The 27,800-nt window shown below is 45.1% G+C and overlaps 1 protein-coding gene across 1 annotated transcript in view; it reads right to left on the bottom strand.

The window, feature by feature from the left end:
* LOC106745796 overlaps positions 1–27,800 on the bottom strand; it is a 137,335-nt gene that overhangs the window by 9,643 nt on the left and 99,892 nt on the right. Inside the window, exons 3-6 of the mRNA XM_014621727.1 lie at positions 27,218–27,451; positions 26,297–26,793; positions 3,217–3,410; positions 506–685 (exon numbers count right to left, since the gene is read on the bottom strand). Coding sequence (XP_014477213.1) covers positions 506–685; positions 3,217–3,410; positions 26,297–26,793; positions 27,218–27,451 — 1,105 coding nt within the window. The remainder of the gene's footprint in view (positions 1–505; positions 686–3,216; positions 3,411–26,296; positions 26,794–27,217; positions 27,452–27,800) is intronic.

The following is a 27,800-nucleotide window of genomic DNA, read 5'->3' as shown; positions in this document are numbered from 1 at the left end:
CGTTCACACACAGCTAACCAATCTTACAACTATTCGTGCTAATAATTTCAGATAATAAAAAAGAGATGATAAAAGAAGAGTTGCATCTCGCAGCAAATAAATCTTACCTTTAATAGCCGACTCTTTTTTTAGCAATGACATCAAAGTTCGAACTAGCCAATAAGATTTAGCTGTAATCACTAAGTCATTTCTCTGAGCTATGCAAGCTCGAAAGTACGAACCACGATGTTAAAAGTCGCTGTCTCCGATATTTCAATCGTCGTGCCGTTTCCTTTTCCTTCACTTCTCATCTCTCAAGGAAATCGCAGTATCCTGTCGTCGCTTGTTCACAGGATTAATTTAAGGCACCCTTCTCTCTCTTTCCCTCTCTCTGTTTTAGGATTCAACCCGACCGGTTGATACGTCGTGTTACCAAATTATACATTCATTCGATAGCTCGTAGACAGACGTGGCAAACAAGCGTGTATATACATTCATGGGAGCTCTGTTTAGGAGCGTTACTTACGCCGCAGGGCTCGATCTGCAGGGGCGGCAGAGGGTTGAGTATACGTAGCGGCGGTGGCGGCTCACGTCTTGCCGGGGGTGGCGGTGGTGCGCCGGGTGGTGTGACATTGCTATCTCCTGGAAGCCGACACACCACCAACTCGACCGTGCTGGGCGTCGTACGCAGAACTTCGAGAGCCTCCTGCAACAAGTAGCATCGAAATAAGATTACGTATGCGGCTCTCTCTCATTCTCTCTGCGCCAACCATGCATGTAGATAATGCGAGTGTCCGAAGTCACCGCGTTATCCACTTCAAAGAACGTTATGGCTTCCAGCGATTTAAAAAGCCGTGACAGCAGGCAGTTTCGAGCCTCCGGTTGCGGCTCGCGACGGACATGAAATTAAATTGTAACGGGGTCTTCGAGTAAAATCCGATAACGCGTAGGAAACGAGTAAGTAAGTGCTCGAGACGGACATTCCGAGGAAAATTAATCCGATACTTGGTATTTCTCCTTAAATATGCGCAAGGAAAAAAATTTTGTATTAAATTTAACATTCTTCATGTGTCCCAAGCGGTCCAAACTCAAATTTTTGTATTAATTTAACATGTTACAAAATATCGTTGTGGAATAACGTTGCGTTAATAATTCCTCGCTTACCGGGATGTGATATAGGAAATAGATTTTGATAGAGGAATGTTATTGATTGATACAGACAACTTTTGATATTTCCTAGGTCGTCTTTCCCAATGTATATTTTGTTATCAGTGAATGCCCAATTTTATTGATAAATTGTATATTCATTAATATAATATTATTAAATAATATAATGTAGAAATTAATTATCACAAATGTGTTGATTTTCATATAGCATGTCTAATCATCTGTCAAATATTTCTCTTTCGAGTTTTTCATGCCTTATTTCTTGCAACCGTCATATTGGACCCAACATTAAAAATCTCTGCGTTTCGATATTACTTTCGTATTCAATAAATTCGAAAATCTTGAAAAATAATTAAACAAGATACATCTCAACTCTCGAAAAAAGCCGAACGTCGAAATAGTTAAAATAGTGTGCACAAGAGAGAAAGGTCGTGTCAACAAGAGAAGTACTCGGGAATTTTTCCACGACACTTGGAAAGTGTGAGCTCTTGTGTACTTTTCATTATCACTTCGAATGCGCTTTCCCTTCTTTAGTTTCGCCAAGATCATGTTTAACAAGTGGCGAGTGCGATTTCGCTTGGAAACCGCCGCGGCGGCGACGCTCGCAGACGCGGTTAACGCGATAAAACTGCTGTTTGCGGTTGATGTCCCGCGGAGTAGAGCAGCGCAATTGAATTAAGACGGAGTCAACGTTTTAGCATCTCCGGTCGGTCGAGCTGACGCATTTTCGCGGGCGGAATATAAGAGCGAGCGCAGTTGCGCGAGTTTACGAGCAAGTATACGCGTTTGCGTACCGGCGGTATTGCTTTTGCCCTCGCGGGACAACCTGCCAAGTACACGTGAGATAACGTCTATCCTCGTAGAGGCTCGCAGGCGTAGCTGTATTATGCTAATCCAATGCAAATCCTCGAGAGCCGCGAGAAGAGGCTGAGACCGCCGGTCCGACCGTAGTAGTAGGCATTACTTGCGAGCGGATAACTAATATCGATAAAGTCCGTTCAATGGAAACGTCAGTGCATTACTTACTTCCCCTTCGAAAGCGGACGTTGTTATCCGACACGTTGACGATACGCGAGCAATTGTAAATTTCGCCAATAAAGATCGAGTCTAGCGTGTCAATTAATTCGGTGCTTTCGGTGTTACCGGGAATCGTGGACTTATTTATCAATGAAAGGTGAACAGTTTTAAATATTGAAATAATCCCCGTTGCTACATAGAGGAAACAAATTTTGCTAGACCAACAAATGTTTGTCGATATAGTGACAGCAAAAAAAATTTGTTTAGACAGCGAAAGATTTGTTTATACGGTAGAAAGATTTGTTAAGAGTATTAATTGTTCATATATACAGCAAATAGCAATTTTCGGCTGTCTAAACAAATTTCTTTTTGCTGTCACTATATCGACAACATTTGCTGTTCTAGCAAAATTTGTTTTCGCCGTGTACCAATGACCTTATATTATCTATCCATCACGACAGAAAGTTGGCGGTTACGAATGAATAAAGTCATCGACAGATTTTCGTGGATATCCTCTATTGTTTTAAAACCTATGTGAGTTAAACGGTGTTGCAACAGCCGAAATATCATAAATAACGAACGAAACACGATAATGCGCCCAAGTTTAAGAAGAATGAAGAAGCATGTGTAATTAAACGCTAAAAGTATCTTGAAAACGTTTCGAAATGCTCGAGAGTAGAAATGCATCATAACAAACGCAGGCTATTAGTGCTGCTGCGTAACGGCAAGCTGCTAAATAAATGATTCCATAAGTAAAGAATTCTCCCTCTAAAAGCGGAGATATTAATAAGGGACGTTATACTTACGAGGGCCGTTGAAACCACCTTCCCGTTTAATAAATTTTAAACATTGTTTATACTTTCTTACTCGTTCGCGAGAAAGAACATATCCGAAGGGGAAATATTTTCCCTTCCGTTTTAATTGGGGGTTGTACATTTTTATTTATCGTTCTTGGTTTGCTTTCAATCAACGAACAAACTATACCGACTATTAACTATCGATTTTCCGCCGTTGCATTTTTAATTCTAGCCCAGAGATTGATTGATTACTCACATAATTGGTGAGGCCGGTCAGCGGGATCCCATTGGCCGCCAATAATATATCGCCGGACTGAAGTTTGTTGGATAGGGCGGCGGGTTGTTGCGGGAAGAGTCTTTTCACCCTGACCGGGCCGGCAGTACCGCCGCCGGAGAGGCTCAGGCCGAGGCCGCGACTGCTCTTCTGCAGCGTCACTCGGAATGTGCTCTCTGAAAGTTGACAACATTTTTCACGTGCGACACGTCCAGCGAGAGGATATGCATCCACTTCGCGTGTCTTTCCGCGCTCTCTCTCTCTCTCTCGCAGTTGTCATCGCGACACCGAGTTTCGAGCAGCTGGACGTGCAAATTGCAAATTAAACAGAATTCCTCGAAGGCCGAAGTTCCCAACTTAATTTCCATTCGTCACGAGAGCTACATTGTGCCGGTGAGGCAATCAAGTAGATCTACAAGATAAACGCAATTCCGAGTCGAAGTTTTCGGTACCACACGACGTTGGAAATCATACGACGGACGACCCGTCGTAGTCGTCGAGAGAAACAGAGACTCCGGTTCGATCGAAATTTCGACTTCTTCGAGCAGGCGTCCGATTTATCGCTTCCGTCGGGGCGACGTATGGCCTAATATCCGGTAGCAAGCTACAATAGGAACAATTACTTTCTGTCGCGATGTTCTGTGCAACACGGCGCCGCACTGCGTGCATATTTCAACTGCCGCAGCGGCTTTCGCGGAATGTATCCTGTCGGTCATAATTTTCGCGGCACTCACACGAAGGACACACGCTTCCGAAATATGCGTGAGCACACACACGCATGTATAAACGAGCACGTGTGCTTCCCGACGAGCGGTTTGCGTCGCGCATCGGCGAAATTCGCTGGCGTTTGCGATCGCAGAAGCAATTGTTTGATTTTGGAACTTTAATTTTAACGCAACTGTGTCGCACACGTTGTGTGCGTTGTTGACATTTAAAACGGACGCGCTCGTATCGTAAAGCAGAACGCTGTTTCACTTAATATCGATCAAAGTGCCAACGACTACAAACAAGTCCATTTCAGTAGAATTCGATTCGTTGAGAGCTCAAAGCTAGATCACGGCAAAGCAGCAAGTTCTCGAGCAAGAGTTAACGACAGGTGTTTGCGGATATTACGCATCTTCGTTGTAAACCCATACTCCTAAATTCTCTATTTACACGTATGCACACACACACACACACACACACACATATACGCATACATATGTACACATGTATGTATATTTAAACATTTATATATCTCTTTCTATTACCTGTGCATCTCGATTAGATCGATTTACGCATAAATATAGCATTAATAAGAAAAGTAAAATATTTTCACATTTGTAATATTATGCAAATATGTTTATCTCAGCTTTTCGTTTTAAATTAATTTATCATTTAGGTAGTGAAATAGATGCGTAGAAACTTAATTTTGCTTGATAGATATTAAATTTATGTGCGGTTCCACTGATACGCTACTAAAAATGCGACGCTGAACTTCACAACTTTTTTAAATGATCGTTACAACCGCACTAGTAAAGACACTCGTCTCAACGATTCGAACGATCCCTTTCTACAGGAATCCTACAAGTCCGCCGAGACTCGTTATCGTCGCGAATGTCGCGGAAATTCGAACGCTTTTTAAGCTGGAAATCAATGTGAAACGAGCTCCACGCTAGGAATGACCCACCTTCCACCGGATATTGACTCGATCCGGCCGACATATCGCGCGTTATTGTTCACTTTGCTCGCTATTCAAATCGGGCCTTCCCGGTCACCACCTTGCAAAGGGTAATTTACGTTTGCCGCGTTATTGTCTGGAGTCACACAGTGTCACTCTTCCCCGAGAGAGGACCCGGCCATTGTCGGAATCGTTTCGGAATTGTAGGCCGGACTCCCGTTCAATGGATTCCCCGATCGTTCGCTAAACGCCTCTCGTGAAATTGGACGGCGGATTTCACGACGGACACGTGGACACACTTTCCCGTGTCACCGTGTCACCCGCGTGTACACCGCGCCGCTGCGTACGGGGCTGTTACAATTAAGATCATGGCTGATGACAAGGCGGCTGCACTTTGGGAAATGTTGACCGAAGAGTGACTGTCGAGTCTCCTGCCGCTCGAAGAGCGATTACGAATTGCCACGATAAGCTTCCTTAACGACCGCACATTAAAGGCGAATACATTCGGAGATTAACCGACTCAATATGAGAAAATCACTGCGCGTCTGCCGTTCTTAATTATAATGTAATTACTGTAAATTAGCTTACTGCGATAAGAGATTTCTTTGGATTAGAAGAGAGAGAGAGAGAGGGGAATGTGAATTTTAACGCGAATAAAAAAAAAATCCTGCAATATTAACATATATGTAAGAGAGGATATAATAAATATAAAAATAATGTACATCATTTCAGCGTTTTTACTTCATTTTTTCGGGCAATTTACTGGTATAAATATCATGGATATGTCGGCTTTGGTTTACTTTCTCAAAGCGACATTCCTCCAACTTCTCAAAAAGTAGTTACCCGAAAGACAGTGTGTAATAATTTTCGAAAAACTATAATATATTTCAATAGAAGAATGTCGCTTTGCATAGATTTGCGTACAAATTTTAATTTCACACTTTCCACAGCCTGCGAACAAAATAGTACGTCGGGCTTGGTGTTTTCTGGTGTTATTAGAAGCGTTTCATTAAAACTACCCGACTGATCTTCGACTATGAAAATAATCTTTAATTACTCCGACATCAAGCGCGATATTGATTAGTGACTAACAGATGGCTACGGAAATATGATTTCCGTGCTAACTTTCTCAGATTTGGGGAGCGACTGGGAACGTACTAACGGGTTATTAATTAATCATGGCTCGGCGGTGTACTCGTGGCTAAACGAAGCGATGCGAAGCGACAGAATCATCGATACGACAGTCCGCCGGCGCAAGAAATGCTGCGTCTGTACTTTACGTCACCGCGTACCACGCTGCAAATATGCGAATCTCTACGGAGCCCCGCATCTTGGGTCTACTGAAATAAATGTGAAACGGCGGGGGCGCGATATCGCTTCGCGTGGATCAAACGTATCTTCAGCTACGTGCGCGCGTACTCGCTGGTGTCGTCCCACATCCCCGAGACGGCCGGGAAAAACGATCCGATTAAGGATACGATCAATTACCTGCAGGGCGGCCGTTTAATTAAGGCTACGTTTGCATTTAGGTTGGCCGGTGGATTGTAACGGGCGGGCTCGTAAAAGACCGCGCGCCAGGTTTACGTACGACACGGCCGGGCCAGCACAGCACGTGTGCAACGTCCGTTATGGAATCCATTACGAGATAGCAGGACGCCACCCTGGCAATGAAGATACCGATATTTATGGGTCTAACAAGCTCGTTCAAAGTGTACACTCGCCGTTACGTTTGCCGACGGGGATTATCGGCCAGTCGGAGGCCCCGCGCTCTTTGAAGCTTCGATCCTCCCTTCTCCCCCTTCGCCGTCGTCCCTCTTTTCAGCCGATAATGGAATCGCGCTTAATGCGGCCGGACGATTCTCCAAATCGCGTAATGGTAAATTATTCCCGTTCGAAGAGAGTGCCGGTAATTTGCCGTCCGAAGTGGAGCGAGTCTCGCGCGGGGGATGAGAGGAAGATCGCGGAGACGTCCGCGATTTTCGCGAGTTGAGTACGCAAAATGCGATATTCGCTCTCATCAGGCCGCGTAAACGATGGCTGGACATAGTCACCATTGATGTGTAGAGGAAGAGCATCGAAACCGAGACATACCATTTTGCTTTTCGACTCTAAAGCCCTCTTGAAGGTGTAAAAGTAAAATTGATGTACGTGGATACAAACCAGCAGTAATCTTTCTGTACCACTACTGTACATGGTATAAGACTGTAAGGATATTATATTACTGATCGATTTAGCATAGAAGTTCATGTTCCGTCTGAGAGAGTTCAATACTTTACAGCTGAGAAATGTGAGTATGTCAGTTTACCATGGTGCTTTTCTTCTCTACTATATTGCCGAGAGAAGATATTGCATACTGAATGGCTGAAACTTCGTAATGCTTATCTGATGAAAAGTGGGCAGAGCGCAAGCCCTCTCTCTCTCTCTCTCTTTCTCTCTCTTTTCCTACCTCTCTTCGAGAGACTCTCTTTCATTCGGTACCCGGGAAAGCTGACTGGTGATCTTTCAATATTTGTAGCCGGGGTGTAATTAACACGGAAGAGTCGTGAAAAGCATCACGGCCAATGTCGGTCATGAAACGGAGCCTTTGAGAAGCGCGATGGAGCGTACAAACGAGACGAATGATGGAAGTTCCGCGAGAGGAGTTCCAGTGGTCTGGTATCGGTCTTTAATGCCGGCTTCGTTAGTCGCAGATTGCCGGTGACACATTTTTCCTCCTTCTCTCTCGCCGTTCTCTTTTCATCTCCCCTCCCTTCCTCTCTCCGCCCATACGCGCTTCTTTTCCTTCCACGTTCTTTTTTCCGTCGACATCGTCCGACATTCTAGAGGTAGCGAGGCTTTTCATCGGCGAAAAATGCACCGCCCTAATGGCGACCGCGAGTACTCTCTCTCTCTCTCTTTCTCGGCAAAAACTGTAATGTCGTTAGCGCGCCGAACAAATACACACTTAACGAGCGACGTGTGCGACGATTTAAACGGGCTCGTTATGTTAATTTTAATGTCCCCCCGGCACTGCTGACGGTCGCCGCGTCGCGGAATTTCGAGAACGCGCGCACTCCCGTTTCGATCGCTGGCGATTTTGCGATTTCGCAAATTCCGACGACGAAAGATTATGCACCGACGCGCGTCAGTATCAGAGGAGGGGGATTTTCACAAACAAATTCGGCGATACTCCTTGGAGCGATTATTCCCGTTTTATCGGCAGAGTGTGCGAAAAGACGCTGAAATTTTCCCAGAAAATATAAAAATAACGTCCTGAGACGTCATAAGGAGGTCTTTGGGACAATAAGCCGTTTGAAGGACGTCACTGAGATGTCTTTCGGACATGAGAATTGTGTGGGTTGGTTTTTGGCGAAATGTACGAATAATTCAGTTGGGGGAGTTGTAGTGGATCGGAAGCCCGGGCTACAAAGATAAATTAAGTGATCCTACGGATAGCCGGGAAGCGGAATGCAATTTCAGTTCCAGAATTTCTGACAGGCCAATATTTCAACTATTTGGAAGGAGGGTAGTACCTGAGACATTACTTTTCCGCCCACCGACTTCGACCGTGGCTGCAAGATACCGCCCGATAAAGACGAGACCATTATCTCGACTTCCACATTCAATTTACCGCCGTGGGTTACCGCTATCGCCGGCTTACACGCCGCGAATTCGGGATTATCGCTAATAGACATGTATCGTCCCCTCCGCCGTGTTTGTCGTCCACCTGATATGCGACTCTGCTCGATAATCGAAAGTATCCTCGAGGCAAACGCCTTGGCGTATGAAACGTGAGTTAATTACATAAAATAAGTACATCGACGTTACACGACGAGGAGCGTTCACAGAGATGCTCTCCGTCGACTCGCTTTTAAATCGAGGGGCAAATTTAATTAAACGTACGTGCGTACGTATGGAACAGTAATTCGCGCTGGGCGATCATTCAACTCACCAAGAATTCCAACGATCACATATAAAATCTCGTTGGAGGTCCAGTGGAGGTTCAGGGTGGGCTGGAAATATCTCCGCGGAATTTACGATTCATATAAAAGGACGAACGCCGGCGAGCACGGTTGACGCGCATTTAGTTTTCCTGGGTGCGGATGAATTTCAGAATTATCCGCACTTTGTGCGAATCGGGATGAATCGTGGTCGCGCGCTGTAACGTTAAAAATTAGCTCGAATTGCGCGACATGATCGCGCGCAAGACAAATCTGTACAGGGGAGACCGGGATTTACGTGATGTACGTGTTACACTTTTTGCACGTACTGATTAAAACCAAAAGATGTATGCAATGTTTCATAATATTTCACATATATTTTAATATAATTATACCTTTGAAATTCTAAAAAAAAATTAACCTTATATATATATATATATATATATATATATATAAGGTTAACTATATATATATATATATATATACATATATATATATTTATACACAAAAAAGTTATTTAACTATAAGCAAAATCGTGCAAATTTTTGATTAACAATATTTCTAAATAAAAAAACGAAATTATATTTCTAAACAGCGTTGCAATAAAAGTTAACTAAATACTGGAAAAATAGATTAAATCAACAATATTTCTACGCTACAGAGAAATTGCGAACAGTAATTTCAAAACCAACGGGACAATAAAAATAGAGAGACAGAAAAAAATGTACTCATCACATCCGATTTTTAAAATATGTTCGTAAATATCGCATGAAATGCGTTAACCATCAGCCATTTCGTACAGACAACTACACACAACACGACATCAGCAACTTATATTATACATAGAGAAAAAGATTTCTTTGGATTGAATATAATTTTTTTAATTGAAACGAATTTATTTTTTTTGAATAGCAGAGCAGACAAACGAATGTTTAATTCAACAAATAGGATTTAGTTTCTCAAACAATAAATATCTTTTCGTCAAATAACATATTGCTTTTGTATTTTCAACCAAACATTACAATGGTCGTCACAATCAATGAATTATTTAAAAGAAATAACACTACGTTAGAAAAATATTAAAAAACTTTTCGGTTTTAATAAGACAATATTTAATATATAGTAAAATAAATTTTTTTATTGAAAACGAAAATGTTATTTCCTCTAAATAATACTGCTTTTTCTACCAAATAATATGGTTTACTTTAGCAAGTCATCTTCATTTAAACAAAATGATGTTTAATATAAAATTATGTTGTTATACATTAAACAAATCCAAGTCAAATAAACGTATACTAAATCAAAAGAAATATTCTTCTCTGTGTACGGAGAAATATATGCTCTTTTATTTATTAAATGAAATACAAGCTTTGCGATAATTAACCCATGTGACTTCTAGCCCCGGTCTCTCTTCATCGTCCGAGTCGTCAAAAAAGCAAATTTTCGTGTTTCGCTCCGTAGCCAAGTTTTAGGAATTATGACTGTATTTTCGCCGCAAACGCATTCACAGAGAACCCGCTCGATTACTAGTCGCTCGCAGTGACACGATGTCAAACGTGATTGCCGCGTGTGGCTGATGCCTCGGTTTAGTCGAGATTAGATCTTAAGTCTAATATATCGCGACACGTATATACGCCAATCGCGTGACGTTAGAATGGATTATCGTGCTTCGCGCGTAATTAACGCGCGAGATAGTTAACCCAGTTCTATTTGTTGACGATCGTAGAAGAAAAAGGAACATATTGCGAGCGACAAATTTGTCAGACGTGACGAAGTTTCAGCGGGCAAAATCTAAATATGTGCGGTGGTGAAACTATAATATTACGTTATAATTGTAACATATATTTGGGACTTAGTTTAAAATAATTTAACCGGGAGCATTTCGCTTTTTTACTGACCTCGCAACTGACGATAATTATCGAGGATCATTTTGTTCTCGACTTGAAGCAGAACGGCAGCACAATAAAGCGGATTGAGGTCCACGTCGTTAAAGACGGATTATATTTCCGCTTAGATGGAGCTAAGACAATTTTCCCGTCGGTAATTAAGCTTCGCCGAGCAACCGATGAATTAACTAATTTCATTCTGGCTGGCGCGAGTGATCCGATCGGGCGAGCTTGCCTTCTGCTTTCAGACATTCCAGATCGTCCGATAAATTCGAGATTTACGAGACGGCGAATATGATCTCCTTTACCGGAGAGCAAGAGTTATGTTTATCGCCACCATAGCGCTCGTATTTATCACCTTTGATTTCTCGGAAGGTATATCGAGGTCGTATCAATAAAAGTTAACTTCATCTTAAAGGGAACTCGAGCGGCTTCATCTTGGAGAGAGAGATAGAGAGCAGTCGCTAACATATGAAGTTTCACGGCTTGTTGAGTAAACAGGGTGTCTGCTTAAGCCCGAAAAAAGAAATCTCCCGAGAATTCCCCGATTTTCAAGGCAATTTGTCAAAAATTCCAGATAAAAGTAAAGTACTTTTAAATATATCTTGCAAATGAATATAGATTTATTGTGCAATATCTCTAATATTCTCCATTCATAAAAGTCTATAAATCATGAAATAAAATTAAGAATCACTCGAATTTCATAACAAGTATCCTCAGGCTCTTCTATACACACAGAATGTTAATAAGTTCGCGTCTATAATTTATGCTATTCGTCATTAACAAAATTAATAAAAATAAAAATTAATAAAACTTAAAAATTAATTAGTTAAAAACCGAGTCGAAAAAATCATGAACTATTTTTTTTCTATAATTTTTAATGCAGAAAATATTACTAAATAAAATCTAGTTCTCAACCAATATTTGTCTACGAACAGTGCGATAATATAGCTTGCAGATAAATATTTAAAATTCCCCGATTCTCAATAAAATCTCCCGAGAATTCCTTGATTTTTCCAAGCGTAAACAAATTCCGTGCGAATTCCAGGTTTTTCAGGTTTTTTTTTTCAGGTAGTAGACACCCTGGTAAATAAAAATTCATATCGGAAATCCGAGAGGGAGAGGGGGCGGAGTGGAGTTCAAGAAATATTTTCTCTCGCCGTGTGTGCAAATTTCTCATCCGGAGCGATGCATCGAAGTTAGTTTCTGTAACCGGAACTGAAGTTTTATCGTGCACCTTTATGCACGGAAATATACATAACGACGTGCGCTTTTTAACCATGATGTGTTTCGCGTTCCGAAAAACAAAAAGAAAAAAAAAATGAAAAAAGCCTTCCGTGATCGTTTTTTCTCTTCGGCGCGCATCAGCGGTGGCGTCTGCGATCGATGTGCAATTCGCATTTATAGCGTGCCGCGTACGATGACATTTATATGCGCACGAGAAAGTGAGATCCTCCGTCTCTCGTAACGAGACGCGAGCGTGAGTCTCGAGTCGTTCGCGTCCACACGTGACCGCGAGATATCCCGTCTGTCATTTATTACGCGATTTTCCGCCGCGCCCGTTCATCGTCGTTCAGCGCGCCGAAACGAGACGTTCGGCCATTTATCTAGTCAGCGGCCGTAAATATTGAACGGATCGCGGAATACCGAGATCCGGAGAGAGTTATGCAGAGGAAGAATAATTCTGAAGGCTGCATCGTCGGCGCTGCATAATATATCGGGCGTAACGATCGAGAGAGGGGAGAGAAAAATGTGGGATCATCGAAACGTCAGTTCTCATCTTCGTTTCTCTCTCGCTCGTTCCTCGAAAATCGATACTCCTATCACCACCATTCCGTTCGACGCGAGATTTTTTTTTGCAATGGAATTGCAATCGGACAAAAAGAAAAATATCACGCAAGGAGGATTTTAATTTTTGTACGGCTCCCGCAATTTCCCGCACGAGCATTTCAGTTGTCTTCCTAACAAACTATCGTGTTACTTTGTTTTAATCAAGCGTAGTGCGCTCTCGAAATTTCAACAGGGAGCCGGTCCCGGCTCCGCTGTTGCGCTATTCGCGCTCTTATTTACCGTAACGTATCCCTCGTGTGTCACAATCGCGTTTATTAATATATCGCGCACGGCAAAGCGCGGAGAAATTATATGTACGTGTCGTATCGGTGGACCGATATGCCCTCCGAATAATTTACTTCGTTTACCCGAAATTGCCACATCATTCATCGAGCGGAATTAATATCACGAGCGATACGTGACGTTGCGTGATTAATATTGCATTAATGTAACATTAATTTCGGCCGAGTAAATGATTACGTTATCGTACCGCACGCGCGCGGCTTCCGAGCGGTTCGTCTTCGCTGCCGCGTGTGTATTCGTTGGCGGGTCAGAATCGCTGGTCTGAAGAATCGTCTGAATCTTCCTCAAGGGGGAGGGGGGAACGTAGCTTCCGTTAAGGCTTCTACTTACTCGTCGCAACCATCCTTACTTGACGACGTCAGAAGCGAAGAAACGCATGCCAAGAATTCTTGCATTATACGTTAAAGTAAAAAGATACACAACCGCAAAGTGACACTTGTGAGTGATTCAGCATATTTGTAAAATTATTGGGACATTTTTCCTTTATTCAAGCAATCAATAAATCGAATAATAAATAGTCGTGAGAATTAACATTGATAAAATCACGAGAAAAATGGTTTTGCGTCAGGTTAATTCTGCGATCATTTATTGATTGTCCGAGTAAAAGTGTCGGAACGATTTTACAAGTGTGCTGCATCCATCAGAAACGTCATTTTGTAAATGTGTCTTTTTATTTGAACCTATAACGCGAGAATTCTTGGCGAGCATTTTCTCACTTCTGACGTCATCAAACAAGGACGGTTGCGGCAGATAGTCGGAAACTTCAACCCTTTCGCTGCGGTGTACTCGCTTTGTGTGGTATGATATTTGATTGCGCGACACTGAAGTGGAAAAGCAACGAAAATCCTCATACTATTTTGTTTTTAAGCTCTAAAGCCTTATTGAAAGTGTAAAATGAAAATGTATATATATAAATGAAAATCAGCCATACTTCTCTATCTAAATGCATGTCTTTCGAAAATGATGACGTACTTCCTTGCGAATAACTATTTCTTAAAAAGTTTGAGAATTGACGATTCTCGAAACTAGACTTCACAATCGACACAACCATGATACTTCTATAAAAAATAAAAAAAAAAAAGTACACACGTAGCGTACGTAAATAAGCACACGACGCATACAATTAAGAAGTTATTTTTCGCACGGAGAAAACAAGTTTCGCTGGAATAGCAAATTGTTCGTTAATACAGCGACAACAGAAAAATTTGTTATAAGGAAGAAATAATTTTGCTGGTTGTAGCAACAAAACGTCGTTGTGACGGTAATAAAATTTACTTGGCACAACCAAATTATTTTGCTGTTCGTATAAATCCAGCGAATAACAATTAATATTCTTAACAAATCTTTCTGCTGTCCGAACGAATTTTTTTTGCTGTCACTATATTAACAAACAATTTGCTGTTCTGGCAAAATTTTTCTCTCCGTGCGGAGACGGTACGTTGTACGCAGCGAAACGGTTAAGCAGCTATCGTCGCCGGCGTTTGCGCTGCACGGCACCGCCGTTTCCGCCGCGTTTTCTTATAACGCAATAAAGAACAAAGATCGCTCTGCAACCGACGGATATCGCGGACGTAATTTCGCACGTCGCCGAGCGGGACAAGAGACGGTTATTAAAGTTCCGAGGGCTTGTCCGTATATGAGCGGGCCGAATTGTACGGGCGGAAGATGTACGACGGAAGCGAAGGCATCGCGGCCGGCGGTTAAACCCGGATAAACACGACGTTAACGTGCCGTGAATGGAACGTATTAGCTAAACAGGATGGTCCGCGATTCACGTGTCCCTCGCGGTGGACTTGCCGCGGAAAATTTCGCAGATACGACGCTCCGATCGTATCTGCAACCTCCCATCCCTCCATATAGCCGAAAAAGGCTGCCGAATAAATCTCCTGGTAACTCATTGTATCCACAAACTCATTTTAACTCATTTGACTCATTTTAACGAACATTCAGCAAACGTCATAATTGATAATATCAAGTTATTAAAATAACATAGTCAGTGCTTACTGTTGAAAAGTCAGACCGACGTAAGAATTTAACCTATAAATGCATTTCTTCGCATGTACGCGTAATAACGATACGCGTGTAAAAATATACACTACAAAATAAATGAACATACTATCCGAATGTTAAATAAATTAAAAATCTCACGAAGATTTCAAGTCTCAGGAATGTTACTGCAAAATGTCGGCGGAATGTGCCACGTTTCCGCGACGTCTCTGCAATATTACATCGCAACTGGCAATGTTGCGACGCTCCCGCGACGCAACTGCGAGCTTCCGCATGTTTCCACGGCTCCTCTTTGTTTGACGGAAGCGCCGAGTGTTGCGACGCACGTTCCGCGGGTTCGATCCCGATTTATACCTTATTCCGATCAATGCCACCCTATTTCGCCGGCGATTCGATTTATTCGCGCTCTAGTTTGTTGCGCAGCGAGCGACGCGTCGCGCATAGCATTTTTACGGGCGGATATTGCGCGGAGAGTGCGTCGTTATAAAGTATATCCACCAAGGCTGATCGCGAACTACATCGCCCGGCCCCGAAAAGGAAGTCGTGCGCCCCAACGGCTGCTTTTCCCCTCTCAGTTCCTCTCCCTCCCGTTTTATCGGGGGCATAAAAATAGTAACGCGGTATCGGAATATAACGCGCGGCCGGCGAGGGTGGCGAGGGATTAAACCACGATAACGCGATCGCCATCAGTCCGACTATAAATTACCGCGCGAGAGGGTTTCGAGGGAACGCGCGCGACTGAACCTCGCCGCGATCGCCGATCGGAAATCCGCTCGAGTGTTCCATTGACCCGCTCTCTTGGAGGCGTGCGCGCGCGCGCTGTTAACACACCCAGCTTCCCGCTTATCGCGCCTCGCGTGATTAATGACGCGCTTTATTAAACCGCATCGCGCGAGGCGAGACGAGAAAGAGTTTAAAGGACCGCGGCCGATGGCCAGCTTTTGTGCGCGCACGCTCGCCGCGCGCACTTAAGCCGCCGCCGTCCTCCCTCTCTCTCTTTCTCTCGACGTTGAGTTATATAATAATGGATGAGGATTACGACAGTGTGGGGATTGATAATGGAAAAGAGAGGACTCGCTCGGCGACAGCGGATAACTCGCATAATTCCGCCCGTCCGTCCGGTAATTTACGAGATCTCTCTGAAGACGAATCGATCGATCGGGAAATGAAGAGATCCGTCTCAGATGGATTAGCTCTTAAGTAATTGCCATTCCGCGCGCACACGAGAGAGAGAGAGAGAGAGAGGACCGACCGTCGCGATTTATCATTGTTACCTCACTTTATCGTCCGTCGCTAATATTTTGTCAGGCTGATCGACGGCTGGCCGCCACCATCTGGCGAGGAGCCACCGATCAGCCCGACGAAAGATCGACGTACGCCATTGTCGCTCGGGAGACGACCAAGTCGTTCGATGAGGTACCTTCCGTTCTTTGCGAGGGAAGAAAAACCGTAGGTTCCCGCTGGAGTTCCCGTCGTTGGCTCGACTCGCCAATTACGAGCCTTCGCGCCAAGAGAAGTTCTGCTTCGCTTAGCGGAAACGTACTGGCAATGCGAGGGAAATCGGGGAAATGGCTGCAAACGGGGTATTAGAAGGAGTCTGGCGAGAATGGGAAACGCTAGGAGCCACGGGGGGAGGTCTCATGAAGCGGCCGGGAATTAACGCGAAGTGCATCGGAGCGGATGCGTTTATCGCGAGCGTTTTCAGCGTTTCATTGGCGATTTCTCGAAGGGAATCCGCGGCACGCGATCACGCTGGACGATCGACGACAATCTCCAAGGGGCGAGCAAGCGGCCGCCGCTCGATGCTAATGCGGTACGAGAGGGCATTAAACCACGATAACGCGATCGCCATCAGTCCAGCTATGAATTACTCAGCGGTGGTAGAGAGAGAGAGAGAGAGAGAGAGAGAACGGTGCTACCCTCTGTGAATCCCGACTGTTCTGGCCGTCCATTGCACATCGGCATTATTGTTCAGGGACGGTTTCGTACAAACGACCTTTGTGAGGCAGGAATCTGAAAGCTCCTGTTTTTCGTTTCGTTTTCGAATAAAGGCACACGCATAAAATATAATTTTACGGAGGAAGCGTAAAAAATTGACGCGGGGTACGGTAAACCGACACATCCACGTTTCTCGGCTGTACAAAGTATTGAATTCCGTCGCGCGAAACAGAATTTGGTCTGTTGCGACGATTGCGACACTTTTATCTCGATAAGTTTGGCGTCCCGAAGTTTATAGAAAAATCCTGCGACTGACTTGCACAGTCAGTTGCAACTGAGGGTGGTACTTTCTTACTTGACCGAGCGATTCTCATATTTTCCGCGCAATCATTTCCACGCGAATTCCTCCATCCGTTCTCCCGCGTTGCAACGTTGATCAGCTTCTAATTTAGCGTTTTCTCTCGTACATACATTTTCAAGCAATTTCTCAACAGCCTGCGAGATTCTAATCTGAAACATGCACCCGTACGATGCACCGCGCGCGATGATCGCTGTTTATTTGCTTCTCGTGGCCGGCCCTGCTGCCACCCCGTCGTTACAACCTGCCGGAAATTACTCGACGCTGACTCGCGATGTGCACGCTAACCCTCGACGACGGTCGAAGAACCGAAATTTCCCTACCATAGTGTATCCGACGGTGTTGTAGCCCCGGCGAGGGCGGCATTAGCTAGGCAATCGGCCGGCGAAATTATTCATGCTGCGGCATGCTAACGTGGGACGAGCCGACGAACGTACCACGCGACCGTCCCAAGTCGGCGGATTTCCTGACGAATTACGGTCTCCGCCATGCAGAAACGAAGGGTCGTCGATCGGAAATTACCTTCGTGCCGGGGACGCGCGCGGCTGGGAATTAAGTTCCGCTGTTTTTTCGTCGGACGATGATTACTACAAATGCGAGAGGGAGTAGTTGAAAATTAACCCTCGACCCTGCCGGCCGGACCTCACTACGATCTGGAATATTGCCCGGTACGGGTGGACATGATAAAGTTTCTCCTTGGTTTCCTGAATCTCGGTCACTTTTTACGCGTCAAAGTGCCTCCGCAATTGCTTGCTACGTGACTGTTGGAAAAGCTCCGCGATTGTAATCGAAATGTTTGATAAGCACGATTAACTCTCGATCTTTTCCCCCGAACGTCACGACGATTTGGAATGTTTTTCGACACGGGTGAAAATGACAAAGTCACGTGTTGATTCCTGAATCTCGGTCGATCATTACGCGTCAAGGCCTCCGAGTAAATTGTTTGCCGCGTGACTGTTGAAAAAGCTCCGCGATTGCGATCGAAATGTTTCGTAAATACGATGATTAAGTGTTATCGATGTCGGAGTTTTGTTCAGTACGCAATTTGATTTGACCACTTGAAGCTCTCTTTATTCAAGCTTGTTTGATTAAAAAAGTTACTTTCTTTTTTCCTTCTCCGCCAGCGCAAATTTCCGCGGGTGGGAAGCAGCGTGAGGGAAGACCGCGAGACGAGTGTCGATTATCCATTCTTCGGCGAGCGAGCGGTTTTTCCTCCTAGTCGTTCATTAGCATTCAGCCGGCTACGCGTTACGGCTTTTCTTTGTTTTTTACGGGAAATTATTAGACCAATTAGAGGCGTGCGGGAAGCCGCACAATGTGCGGAAGTTGCGCGAGAAAGAACCGTAAAGTTCTATCTTTTCCCTTTCGAACGTATTGCGATCGAACGTGGGTGGGCCGAAGGTTTTCGTTCGCGGACACTCGCGCACGAAATTGTTCCCCGCGATTTCAATTTTCAGGATCATTACCTTCGAACAGAGTGAGAGGATTACAGTTTATGCATGTAGAAATTGCCGATAAAACCTGCACTTTTCTTGCGGCGCTGTCTTATATACGCGGAGGTTATTTGCGATTCCTTCTTTCTCTTTCTCCCTCCTCTCTCTCTCGCGAGTATGCAGTTACAGATTTACTATGCATAAAGTTCTTTTTTTTACTCCCGCTTCATCCGGCAAAATCTTGCGCGGTATAATAAAGCCGCATTTAGATTCTGCTGCAGTCTCGTTACTCACTCCGCCGAAAGCGCGTTACGTTACATCCTTAAAGGTTAAGAGAAAAATATGAAAAATGAGAAAAGAAGACTGGAAGAACAAGATGAATATTGCGTAATAAAGAGAGAGAGAAGGAGGGGGGCGGGGGGGATATCTGCTCAAAAGATAATTATTCGTGAGCCACTCGGTTGATAGGCTGTCAGGTGACGAGGGTGAATTACGCTTCGCATTTCGCTACGTCCCCTCGCGTTCCACTCTCTCTTTTATTTTCCACCTCGTTTCCCAGCGTCCTCCGCATCAGTGAAATCAATTGCAAACGTAGCGATTCCACGCGCCCCTACGCGGAAATGGACCGTCATAATATTTCGGTGAGTTTGAGCGAGCTGTAAAATAAATTTCAGCCCCCCGGTGCGATTCGATTCTATTTTCACTTCAAGGATTTTCAATATTCGCCGAATAGTCCGCACGTAATTGTAAAGTATTATCTGGCCGGCACTGCAACAGCAGCAGCAGTCGGAGATAAATTTCTATACGTGCGGAAATCATCTCGGCGTGCAGAAACAAAATTATTAGTGAAAGAAGTGGAAAGAAAGTCAGAAATTATTCGTGTGATATACAAAGGCTTGAAATTACACGGTTTAATTGTCACAAAACTTATATATCGCTTAATAAATTAAGAAGCATATTCTTCTTTATAGTGCAAGTTGTTGGTATCATGTTGATTGAGCGAAATGCTATGTATAAGCTCAATTGTCCTTCTTGCACGATTTCGCCCAGAGTTAAATAACTTTTTTGCGTATAAATATATATAAAGTTATATATAATTTTTTTCTAAAATTTGAAGGTTGTAGTTATATTAAAATATACATGATATCATGAAATGCTGCATACATTTTTTTTTTAATTAGTATGTAAAAAGTGTGATGATATGCACCCCGATCTGTTTTACGTGAAGAAAATCCTCTCAGCTGCGACGTATTGCAAATCTTTCGCTTTTCATCATATTAATTCAACATCCAGAGAGAGGGGGGGGGGGGGATAGAATTTTAATAGGAAAGGGCATGAAGACAACGTATCGGACGATACTTCCTTCCGACGAGGGACCGTCTGTCCGTTCGGTGTATTCAGAGAAATATGTAATAATATGCTGAAAATGCCGTCCAATATTCCCCCGTCTCTTCGCATTACGGCTAGTTGACCATCGGTGCGGCATTGTTGGGAAGACTGAAATTAACCCGCATCGCGGCGTCGGCGCCGACCTTGTGACCCGCGCAGAGAACGCGCGAGGACACACAGGCCGAAACCGTGAAACAATATAGTTAACCACCAGGATCTCCCTCTCTATCTCTCCTCTCCCTCCTCTCACGACGTCCCGCCCGCGCCCGGACAAATGGGTCAATAGGTGAGACGCATGGAACGTATACGTCGAAATGACCCAGTTCGGAATAAGGCGAGAGTCGTGCAACGGTCGCGCGATCAATAGCGCATTCTTGACTTAGAAAACCTACAATGTCAGCGGAAGAAGACGCCATCGCAGAGTGGGCAAGTGGGATCGTGAATCGAGCAGATAGCTAGCTCCTGCATTCGGCGGCCAAGAGGAGCCGATGCCCCATTTTCTGCAAAGGAGAGAGAGAGAAAGACCCGAAGCCGCACGGAAGCTCGATCGGGATCGGAGCTTTCGGATCGAAGAATCGCTTACTCGACTGAGTCGGAAACTTCGACAAACTTCGCCGTGGAAATTGCGATTTTCGATTAGAGGCCTTCTCTTCCTCTTCTTCGCGCGACGGTGTACCCCCGGGCTATTCGGGATCTTAATTTTAACGGAGGGGATCGATCTCAGGTTTGATTTTTCCACGATGATGACGGTACGATCCGGTGGTCGCGGAATTGAATACGCATCCAGATGGTTCAGAGCGTTCGTCGTAATCGTCAATCGCCAGCCGCGTGTCGAAATTTACCAGCGATCTCCCATCCGGCAACGGCTTCATTTCCGCGACCGGTCTCCGTTCGCTTCGATTACGCTTTTATCAAACTTGATGTTCTTTCATTAACACAAATGACACGCGACGGAAGGGAACGAACAACGTCGATCCCCTATCGTAAACCTGCGGTAAAACTGCGGCGACGTAACGCGTCAGAGATCGAAATTGGGGTAAAAATACGAAAATGAAAAGAAGAAAAGGAAATTTCTAATAAAGATCCGAGAATTCGTACGGGGGAGAAACAAGAACGGGAGTAACAGTTGAATCCTCTCTCCGTGGGAAGAAAGAAAAAAATGTTTCCTAGCAAAGAATCTAATATTAACCCTAAAACACCACCCTTCCTGCGAATCCTGATTTCACCAGACACATACTGAGAAACCCATTTAGTTGAATCAACTAAATTCTTGTTTGACTAAAGAAATTTTTTGGTTGTAATAACCAAAGTTCGGTTGTCTAAACCGAAGGTGTGGTTCTTTGAACTTTCAGAAGTTTCAAAGAACCAAACCTTTAGTTCAGATAACTAAACCCTAGTTCTTATAACCAAAAAATTTGTTTGCCTATAGTCAAACGAAGAATTTCGTTGATTCAACTAAATGGGTGTCTCAGTGCACCGTGGATTCCAATTGATTTGAGTAACTGTGCGCGCGCGAGTGGCGCCACGAAGTTCCGAGTCTCGTTCGTCTCAAGTTCAGTCGACGTTCTCTGTCATAGACACCCGCGTTTGCATCCGGAAGAGAATCCCGAATCAAGTCCCTCGGCTACGTGAACGGAATATTTCCCGCCCGGGCGCACAGTTCTGCGGCGCGACAATGTCAAGTATAAACAATCTACACTGCACCGAGAACAAGGAAATTGCATAACGAAGAGGGAGATCGTGCCGCTCGATACGACTGTTTATTGATCTTGCAAGTTCGTACTCTCTCTCGGTGACTCCTCTGAACTTTGGGAGAGACAAGATGCTCCAAGTATTTCCGCATAACGAGGGGTCGCCGGTCGTCCGTCGTTTATTCATTTCGCGAATTCGCCTTCGCTCGCACCTGACTAATTGATTAACGCGGTGAAGTGTCGGAGTGTCGCACCGACTCAAATATTCCCAAGCGTCGCGCGACACACGCAATGAAAGATAAATGGTGCTTCAGACGAGAAGCGTTTGCTTCTCATTACGCACAGTTCGCCCGGAAGATAAGAACACGTAATTAAACGTCGTGCTTCGACCGTTAGGGGGGAGGGGGGAAGCGGGGAAGAATAAGTTAACCTATCGCCGATGATGTCGGGGATTTGATAATTTGGGTTAATAGAGAGTAAGCCCGGCCACCACGGTATACTTCGGCGCTTGAAAACGCCACGTCCGCGCTTTTAATTATCGCCTATTGATTTTTCACGCTCGCACGCGGCGGCCGGACGATATATTACAGCCTCGTAATTTCGCAGGATCGCCCCCGGATCCCGCAAATACCAGTCCGCACAAAGCAAACGCGGCGGCCGCGGTTGTTCGCAAAGGGCGCCCGTATATTCTGGGTCAGGGTCTCTCAAACTAGGTTGTATCGTCGCGCCATTCTGTATATACCTGGAACGTGCGCGCAAGAGAGAACACCCGGCCATTCCGTCTCTCTCTCTCTCTCTCTCTCTCGCACGCCATCAACTTGCGTCCCGTGACACTACTATGGGCGCGCTCTCTCGAATTCGCCTAGGTGTAACGGCGTAGCCGTTAAAGCGTTTTCGCCGGATACGATCCTCGAGCGATCGCGGAATTATCGGTGAAAGAGCTCTGCTTCCTCGGGGCGAAATAGCACCGCCCGCTGGAAATCGCGGAAAGTTTCGGGCAAGGCCGCGCGAGACTGCACTCGCTCGCCCGAATTACGATTTCGAGGCGCACGGGGGATTTCAGAGGCTGAGAAGTGTTTCCCCCGTCACACGTGTCACTTGGTGTCTCGCCACCCCCCCTGAGAACCGCTGGGCAGGTGCCGCGAGGGTGATAACTACGCTCGGCCGTCAAGCGCCGAACAACGGTGTGTTGTTAAATCGCGCCATTAACGTGCTAAGGACGAGCCTCCCGGTCGTGTCACCGGGGGGAACGCGCATTCAACGGATGAATTGAATGTTTTTGTCACGCGGGTAACTAGGATTAACGGCGTGGGCCATTCGATTTAATCCTCCCGGCGCTGTTTTCGGCGTTATTTTCGCGCGGAACGAAAATTGATTTGTTCGTCCCTTTTTTCCAGGTAACCCGTCCCGAGTAAAATATTGACGCGCGGAGGAGATAATTGGGAAGCACGCGTCCCATACCGAATGCAAAGCGTCACATTACATCGGCCATGGAGGCGACTCATTTATCCTCACTTTTTTCATTTTAAAGAAAAAGAAACCAACTTTTCTCACCTCTTTTTATTGGGACTTGAGCCCTTGAAGAAATATCGGTCAGCTTAGCTGCTTTGAAGACAAAACAAAAGATGAGTTAAAAGTAAACTTTAGGTTCTATATGTGATGTAATTTTTTTTCTTTCCTAAAATTTAAATTTTCCTCTTCATTGACTTTCACACTAAAATCAGTGTTTTTAATTTCTTAAAGAAATGATATAACAAATAAAGGATTTAATTTTTGACGTAAACATTATTTAGAAAATACTCGATTTCAATTGATTTTTTTTTAAAGTTCATTCACTATTTTCTTATTTTTTAAAAGAATGAGACTCATTTATGTCACTAATTTTGACAATTAAACCGCTCCCGTGGCTAGTACGATAAGATAAGAAAATATCAATTGATCAATTAATTGATGATGTTACACGTTAATGCAAATATAGTCGAACGAAAATATAGTCGACTCTGAGAATTATCGGGAATATCGATTACGATTCCAGAGGCGTTACATTTTTCTCAGTACTAAGTAAAATTTACATTTTAATAGCAGCTCGGAGTAGCTTCTTAATTTACAACAACGACGCGGAAAGTAACGCGTAAAAATAATCCCGCGGAGTCGTCGGCGCTGCGCGATGAACAGCTCCTTCCGAATGCATGAGATTGAAATTGAAAATATGTAGATTTCACGCGCCGCGGTGTAGGCGCGCGTTCGCGAGAAGTGCGAACGACGACGACGACTACGCATTCGCAACCGGCAATCGATCAAATCGCTCCGAAATCGCTGGCGCAGAAGGTAAATCATGCATTATCCATTTCGGAGTTTACCGCGGAGAAAGCGAACTATGTTTCGAAACAGTCGGACTCGGACGTTTTTCAACGTATCCCGCACGAACGAGAAGGATCGGTTGAATTAAAACGTGACGATAAACTAACCAAACGCGTTTTGTTCGAAGGAACCGGAATTTTCTCGAAATTTCACCCTAAAAACTGAATTTTGGTTCACAGAAGCCGGAAATTCAGTTCCTTTCGACGAAAATTCGCGCACAATTCATTCACTGTCATGTATTCTCGACACAACGGAATATTCTAACGGAATGTATCTCTTAAAGGTGTCCAAGCAGCGGCCAAATTTCGGCGCGGGATATCGTGTGTGCATTATGTAGATCCGCCTTGGATCTAACGGGTTTTCCACCTTGAGACCGGCGCGAGTAATTTTGACCGACACGGCCGTCGAACACGAGCGACGGCGGCGTATCTCGCAAAAATCGCGACTGCATTATGGATGAGTTGTAATAACAGAATTCCTCGCCGGCTCGAGACGCGGATGATTACAGCCGGTCCGCGCGGCTCTGTTATGAACGTTAACGAGGGAAAATTATTAACCTCCACGGTAGTCGGCGCGACGAATGGAAATTTATGAGGGGGCCGATTGATTGATCCGCGTATCAACAACGCGCACCTTTCTCCCGTGAGACATGGCGTATTCCAGAACAAGCCGGATCGTTAGGGTATTTTAAATTACGCAACGTTTCCCGCTGTGTCATTAAGCGTCGTGAAAACGCACGTGAAAAATGGCGTTGCGCGTCACAGCGCAGTTCAATCAGCAGTGCGCCGCTTCTTTTCCAATGACGCTTGATATCGTCGTTCTGTTACGCGAAACCGGACCGAAATTAACGCCCCGACGGGATGAAAATGTTAAGACGGATATCCGCGTAACGAGCCGCCTATTTCTGCAAATTCCACGCGTGGAGCGTGTAATCACGGGCGAGCCCGGCGGGTAAGAGATTTTAATCGTTATAATATACTCGCGTTATTTCGCGATTATGATTGAGACGCACGGAGGAATAAATTAATGAGCGCAGCTTCTGAACACAGAGGAGGAGAGCAAGGGAGAGGAGTGCGGAAAAATATCTCGTGCCCTTCGCTGGTCGATCATTTGCAAGAAAAAAAGAAAGATCCCAGCACGATCTTCGTTCACCCATCATCGCCGAGCCATTCGTCTTTATCAGCTGCTCGTTACCGCATGTAACAAGGTTGCTCAGCCGTGTAGTCGTCACGGAGGAAAAAAACGGGAATTTCAGCCTTCGGAAAGTTCGTCGGGAGGAGAGAGAGAGAGAGAGAGAGAGAGAGACATATCAAGGTCGAGATGATAGATCTCACACGGGCGTGGGAATACAGGTGCTGTCCGCCCCCGACAAAATAAGATTTGCGCAAGCGTTGTCAGCCACGGGGAAGTTTTATACGTGCATAATCCATACTCCGATATATCTTCCGAAATCCTGTTACTGTCAACGGACATAACGTCCGTGCTCGCGCGTTCCTTCCCTCCCCCTTTCCCCCTCCCTTCGAGCTTTCCTGGCGTTTTTCCGCGAAGGTCTCACGCGATCGGCGCCTCGAGTTTTCGCCTTACGCGAATATTGCTCGCAACAATAAATTGATTACGCGCGCAGGCGGATATTAATTGCGGATTAAGCAGAGGCGTTAATTGGCGTTTCTCTCTCGGAAGATACATCTTTGTCTCAATCTTACAAGATGCGGGGAAGTGATTCGGATTTAAAGTCAAGGAAATATTTGCGAATCTCGAATTTCGCACGGAAAGAAAAAAGAGATCGAGTTGCGAACACGTTTTGCTTGAGGGAAGCCGAATTTTTTATCCTTATAAGTTAAATTTGGTCCTGAGAACCGGAAATTCTGTTTCCTTTGAGCGAAACGCGCTTGGCTCGTTCGTTGTCATGTAAAGGAGAAAACTTTGGGAATACTTCAAGAATACACCGTGCTATTTGGGTAATATTACGTGCAAATTAAACTCGCGTAAAAGGGAAACAAAGAAGAACGTGTCTTTTATCGTGGATCTTTCAGCCTGTACGGTCTTCTATATCGCATCGATTACGAGGATTAATTAAAATATGAAAAATATTTCCTGATCGTGAAAATACTCTAAAGATTGCTATCCCGTTTGAGAATGTTTCCCTTACACGTATATTGAAAAATACGGAGGAGAAATATGGAGGAAAAATATATACGGGGGAAAGCTACCTGAGGACGCTACCGAAGAATACGCGAGGAAAGTAAAAAAAAAAAAAGCGAGTATGAAAATATAGTTACCGCTTACCTGGCGTTACGCTTGGAAACGGTTGTCCCGGCAACGAAGGTGGATGCTCGTCTTCAGGCGAGCGCTCCGATGCGTAACCCTGGTCCTGCGGCTCTCCGCCGCTCGCCAGCTTACTCAGCTTCAAGTCGACGCACTTGCCGAACTGTTGGCGATGCTTGAGCAGCTCGCAGTCGGGCTTGTGCAGCATCTTCATCAGCAGGTCGTCGTCGTCATCGCCGGCTCCGCCGCTGCCGTCGTTGGCGGTGTTCATCACGATGCACGGTTGCGAGGACGAGGAATTCGAGCCGAGGCTCCTGCCGCTATTCCTGGTGTCCTGCTTGCGCTTGGGCAGCGTGCCGACCAGGTCGAGGTCCGCGTTCCGGTGGCACCTGTCCTCCACGCCGCGGCCGTATCTCCTGCCGGAGTCGCCGAGCACCGTGTCGGCGCTTCGGTTCCTCTTCACCGAGTCGAAGTTACCGTGACGGCATCGCACCAGGTCGAGATCGCTCTGCTGGTACCTGGAAAGCACGGCTCGTGTTTTAACCCTCCGCCGGGGAGAGATCGGCCCGGAAGGGAGGGTCGTTAAACGACACGGGAGAACGATTTTCCGGGACTCAGCGCGAGGAACGGCAGGAAGGACGATGGGTTCGAAATGGGAAACTTCGACGGGAGGTTCGATCGATCGAGACAGAGGTCGAAGTCCGAGGGGACGTTCCCGGAATTCTCGAAATTGCCGGGTCTCCGTGCCGCGCCTCGACAGTTCCGCGATGAAATGTCGGGATCGCGTGTAAGTGCGAGCGGCGATAAATTCCGGGAATTTATTACGGATAATTAACGGGCCCTATACGCGGGGCGCGTTTCCTCTCTTCTTCCCCCCCTCCCCCGCCCATCCTTCTCGCGAAACGAACGCGGCGGATTGTTTTTACGTCGGCCTTTACGTACCTCCAAGGATCGTTCTCGTCCAAGGAATCCTGCGATCGATGTTTAACGAGGTCCAGAGTGCCGGTCGGCCCGCTGTCCGAGAAGTGCACCCCTAACGATCGCTTCTTGTGCGGCAACGTGCCGCCGAAATTCCCGCCGATATTATCGGGCATAATGTTGTTGTTGTCTCGGCGATCGTCCTCCATCGCATCCTTATCGTCCAGGTGATTCGGCAGCGAGCCGCAAAATTTGTACCTACGACAGATACATCGGTCATTTAGACTCTGAAATAGGAACCGTCGGAAAATCGTCAGACGACCTCTCGTTATTGACAATAAATACAGAGATATTGCCTGATATAGAAAAAAATAATAATTCCAATAAAACACCACCGAAGAAATATTGATGATAAAAGTAATAGCAATGTTGGTGGAAGTGTTAACGATAAATAAAAAAATAAAAGCGATAAATGTTTTTTTTTGCGGTGTTGGTATTTTCCAATATCTGGTGTTTATTTTTGCTCGTGCAAATTGATCGGAAATATTGGAGAGTATATTTGTTGAAGCCAAAAAATTATATACGCATGTGTGTGTGTGTGTGTGTA

The sequence above is a fragment of the Dinoponera quadriceps genome, unplaced genomic scaffold (assembly GCF_001313825.1).
Source record: "Dinoponera quadriceps isolate SergipeBrazil2010 unplaced genomic scaffold, ASM131382v1 scaffold1658, whole genome shotgun sequence".
In the NCBI taxonomy this organism is placed as follows: Eukaryota; Metazoa; Arthropoda; class Insecta; order Hymenoptera; family Formicidae; genus Dinoponera; species Dinoponera quadriceps.
The sequence above is the reverse complement of the archived record's forward strand: the minus strand, read 5'-3'. Positions and strand labels throughout refer to the sequence as shown.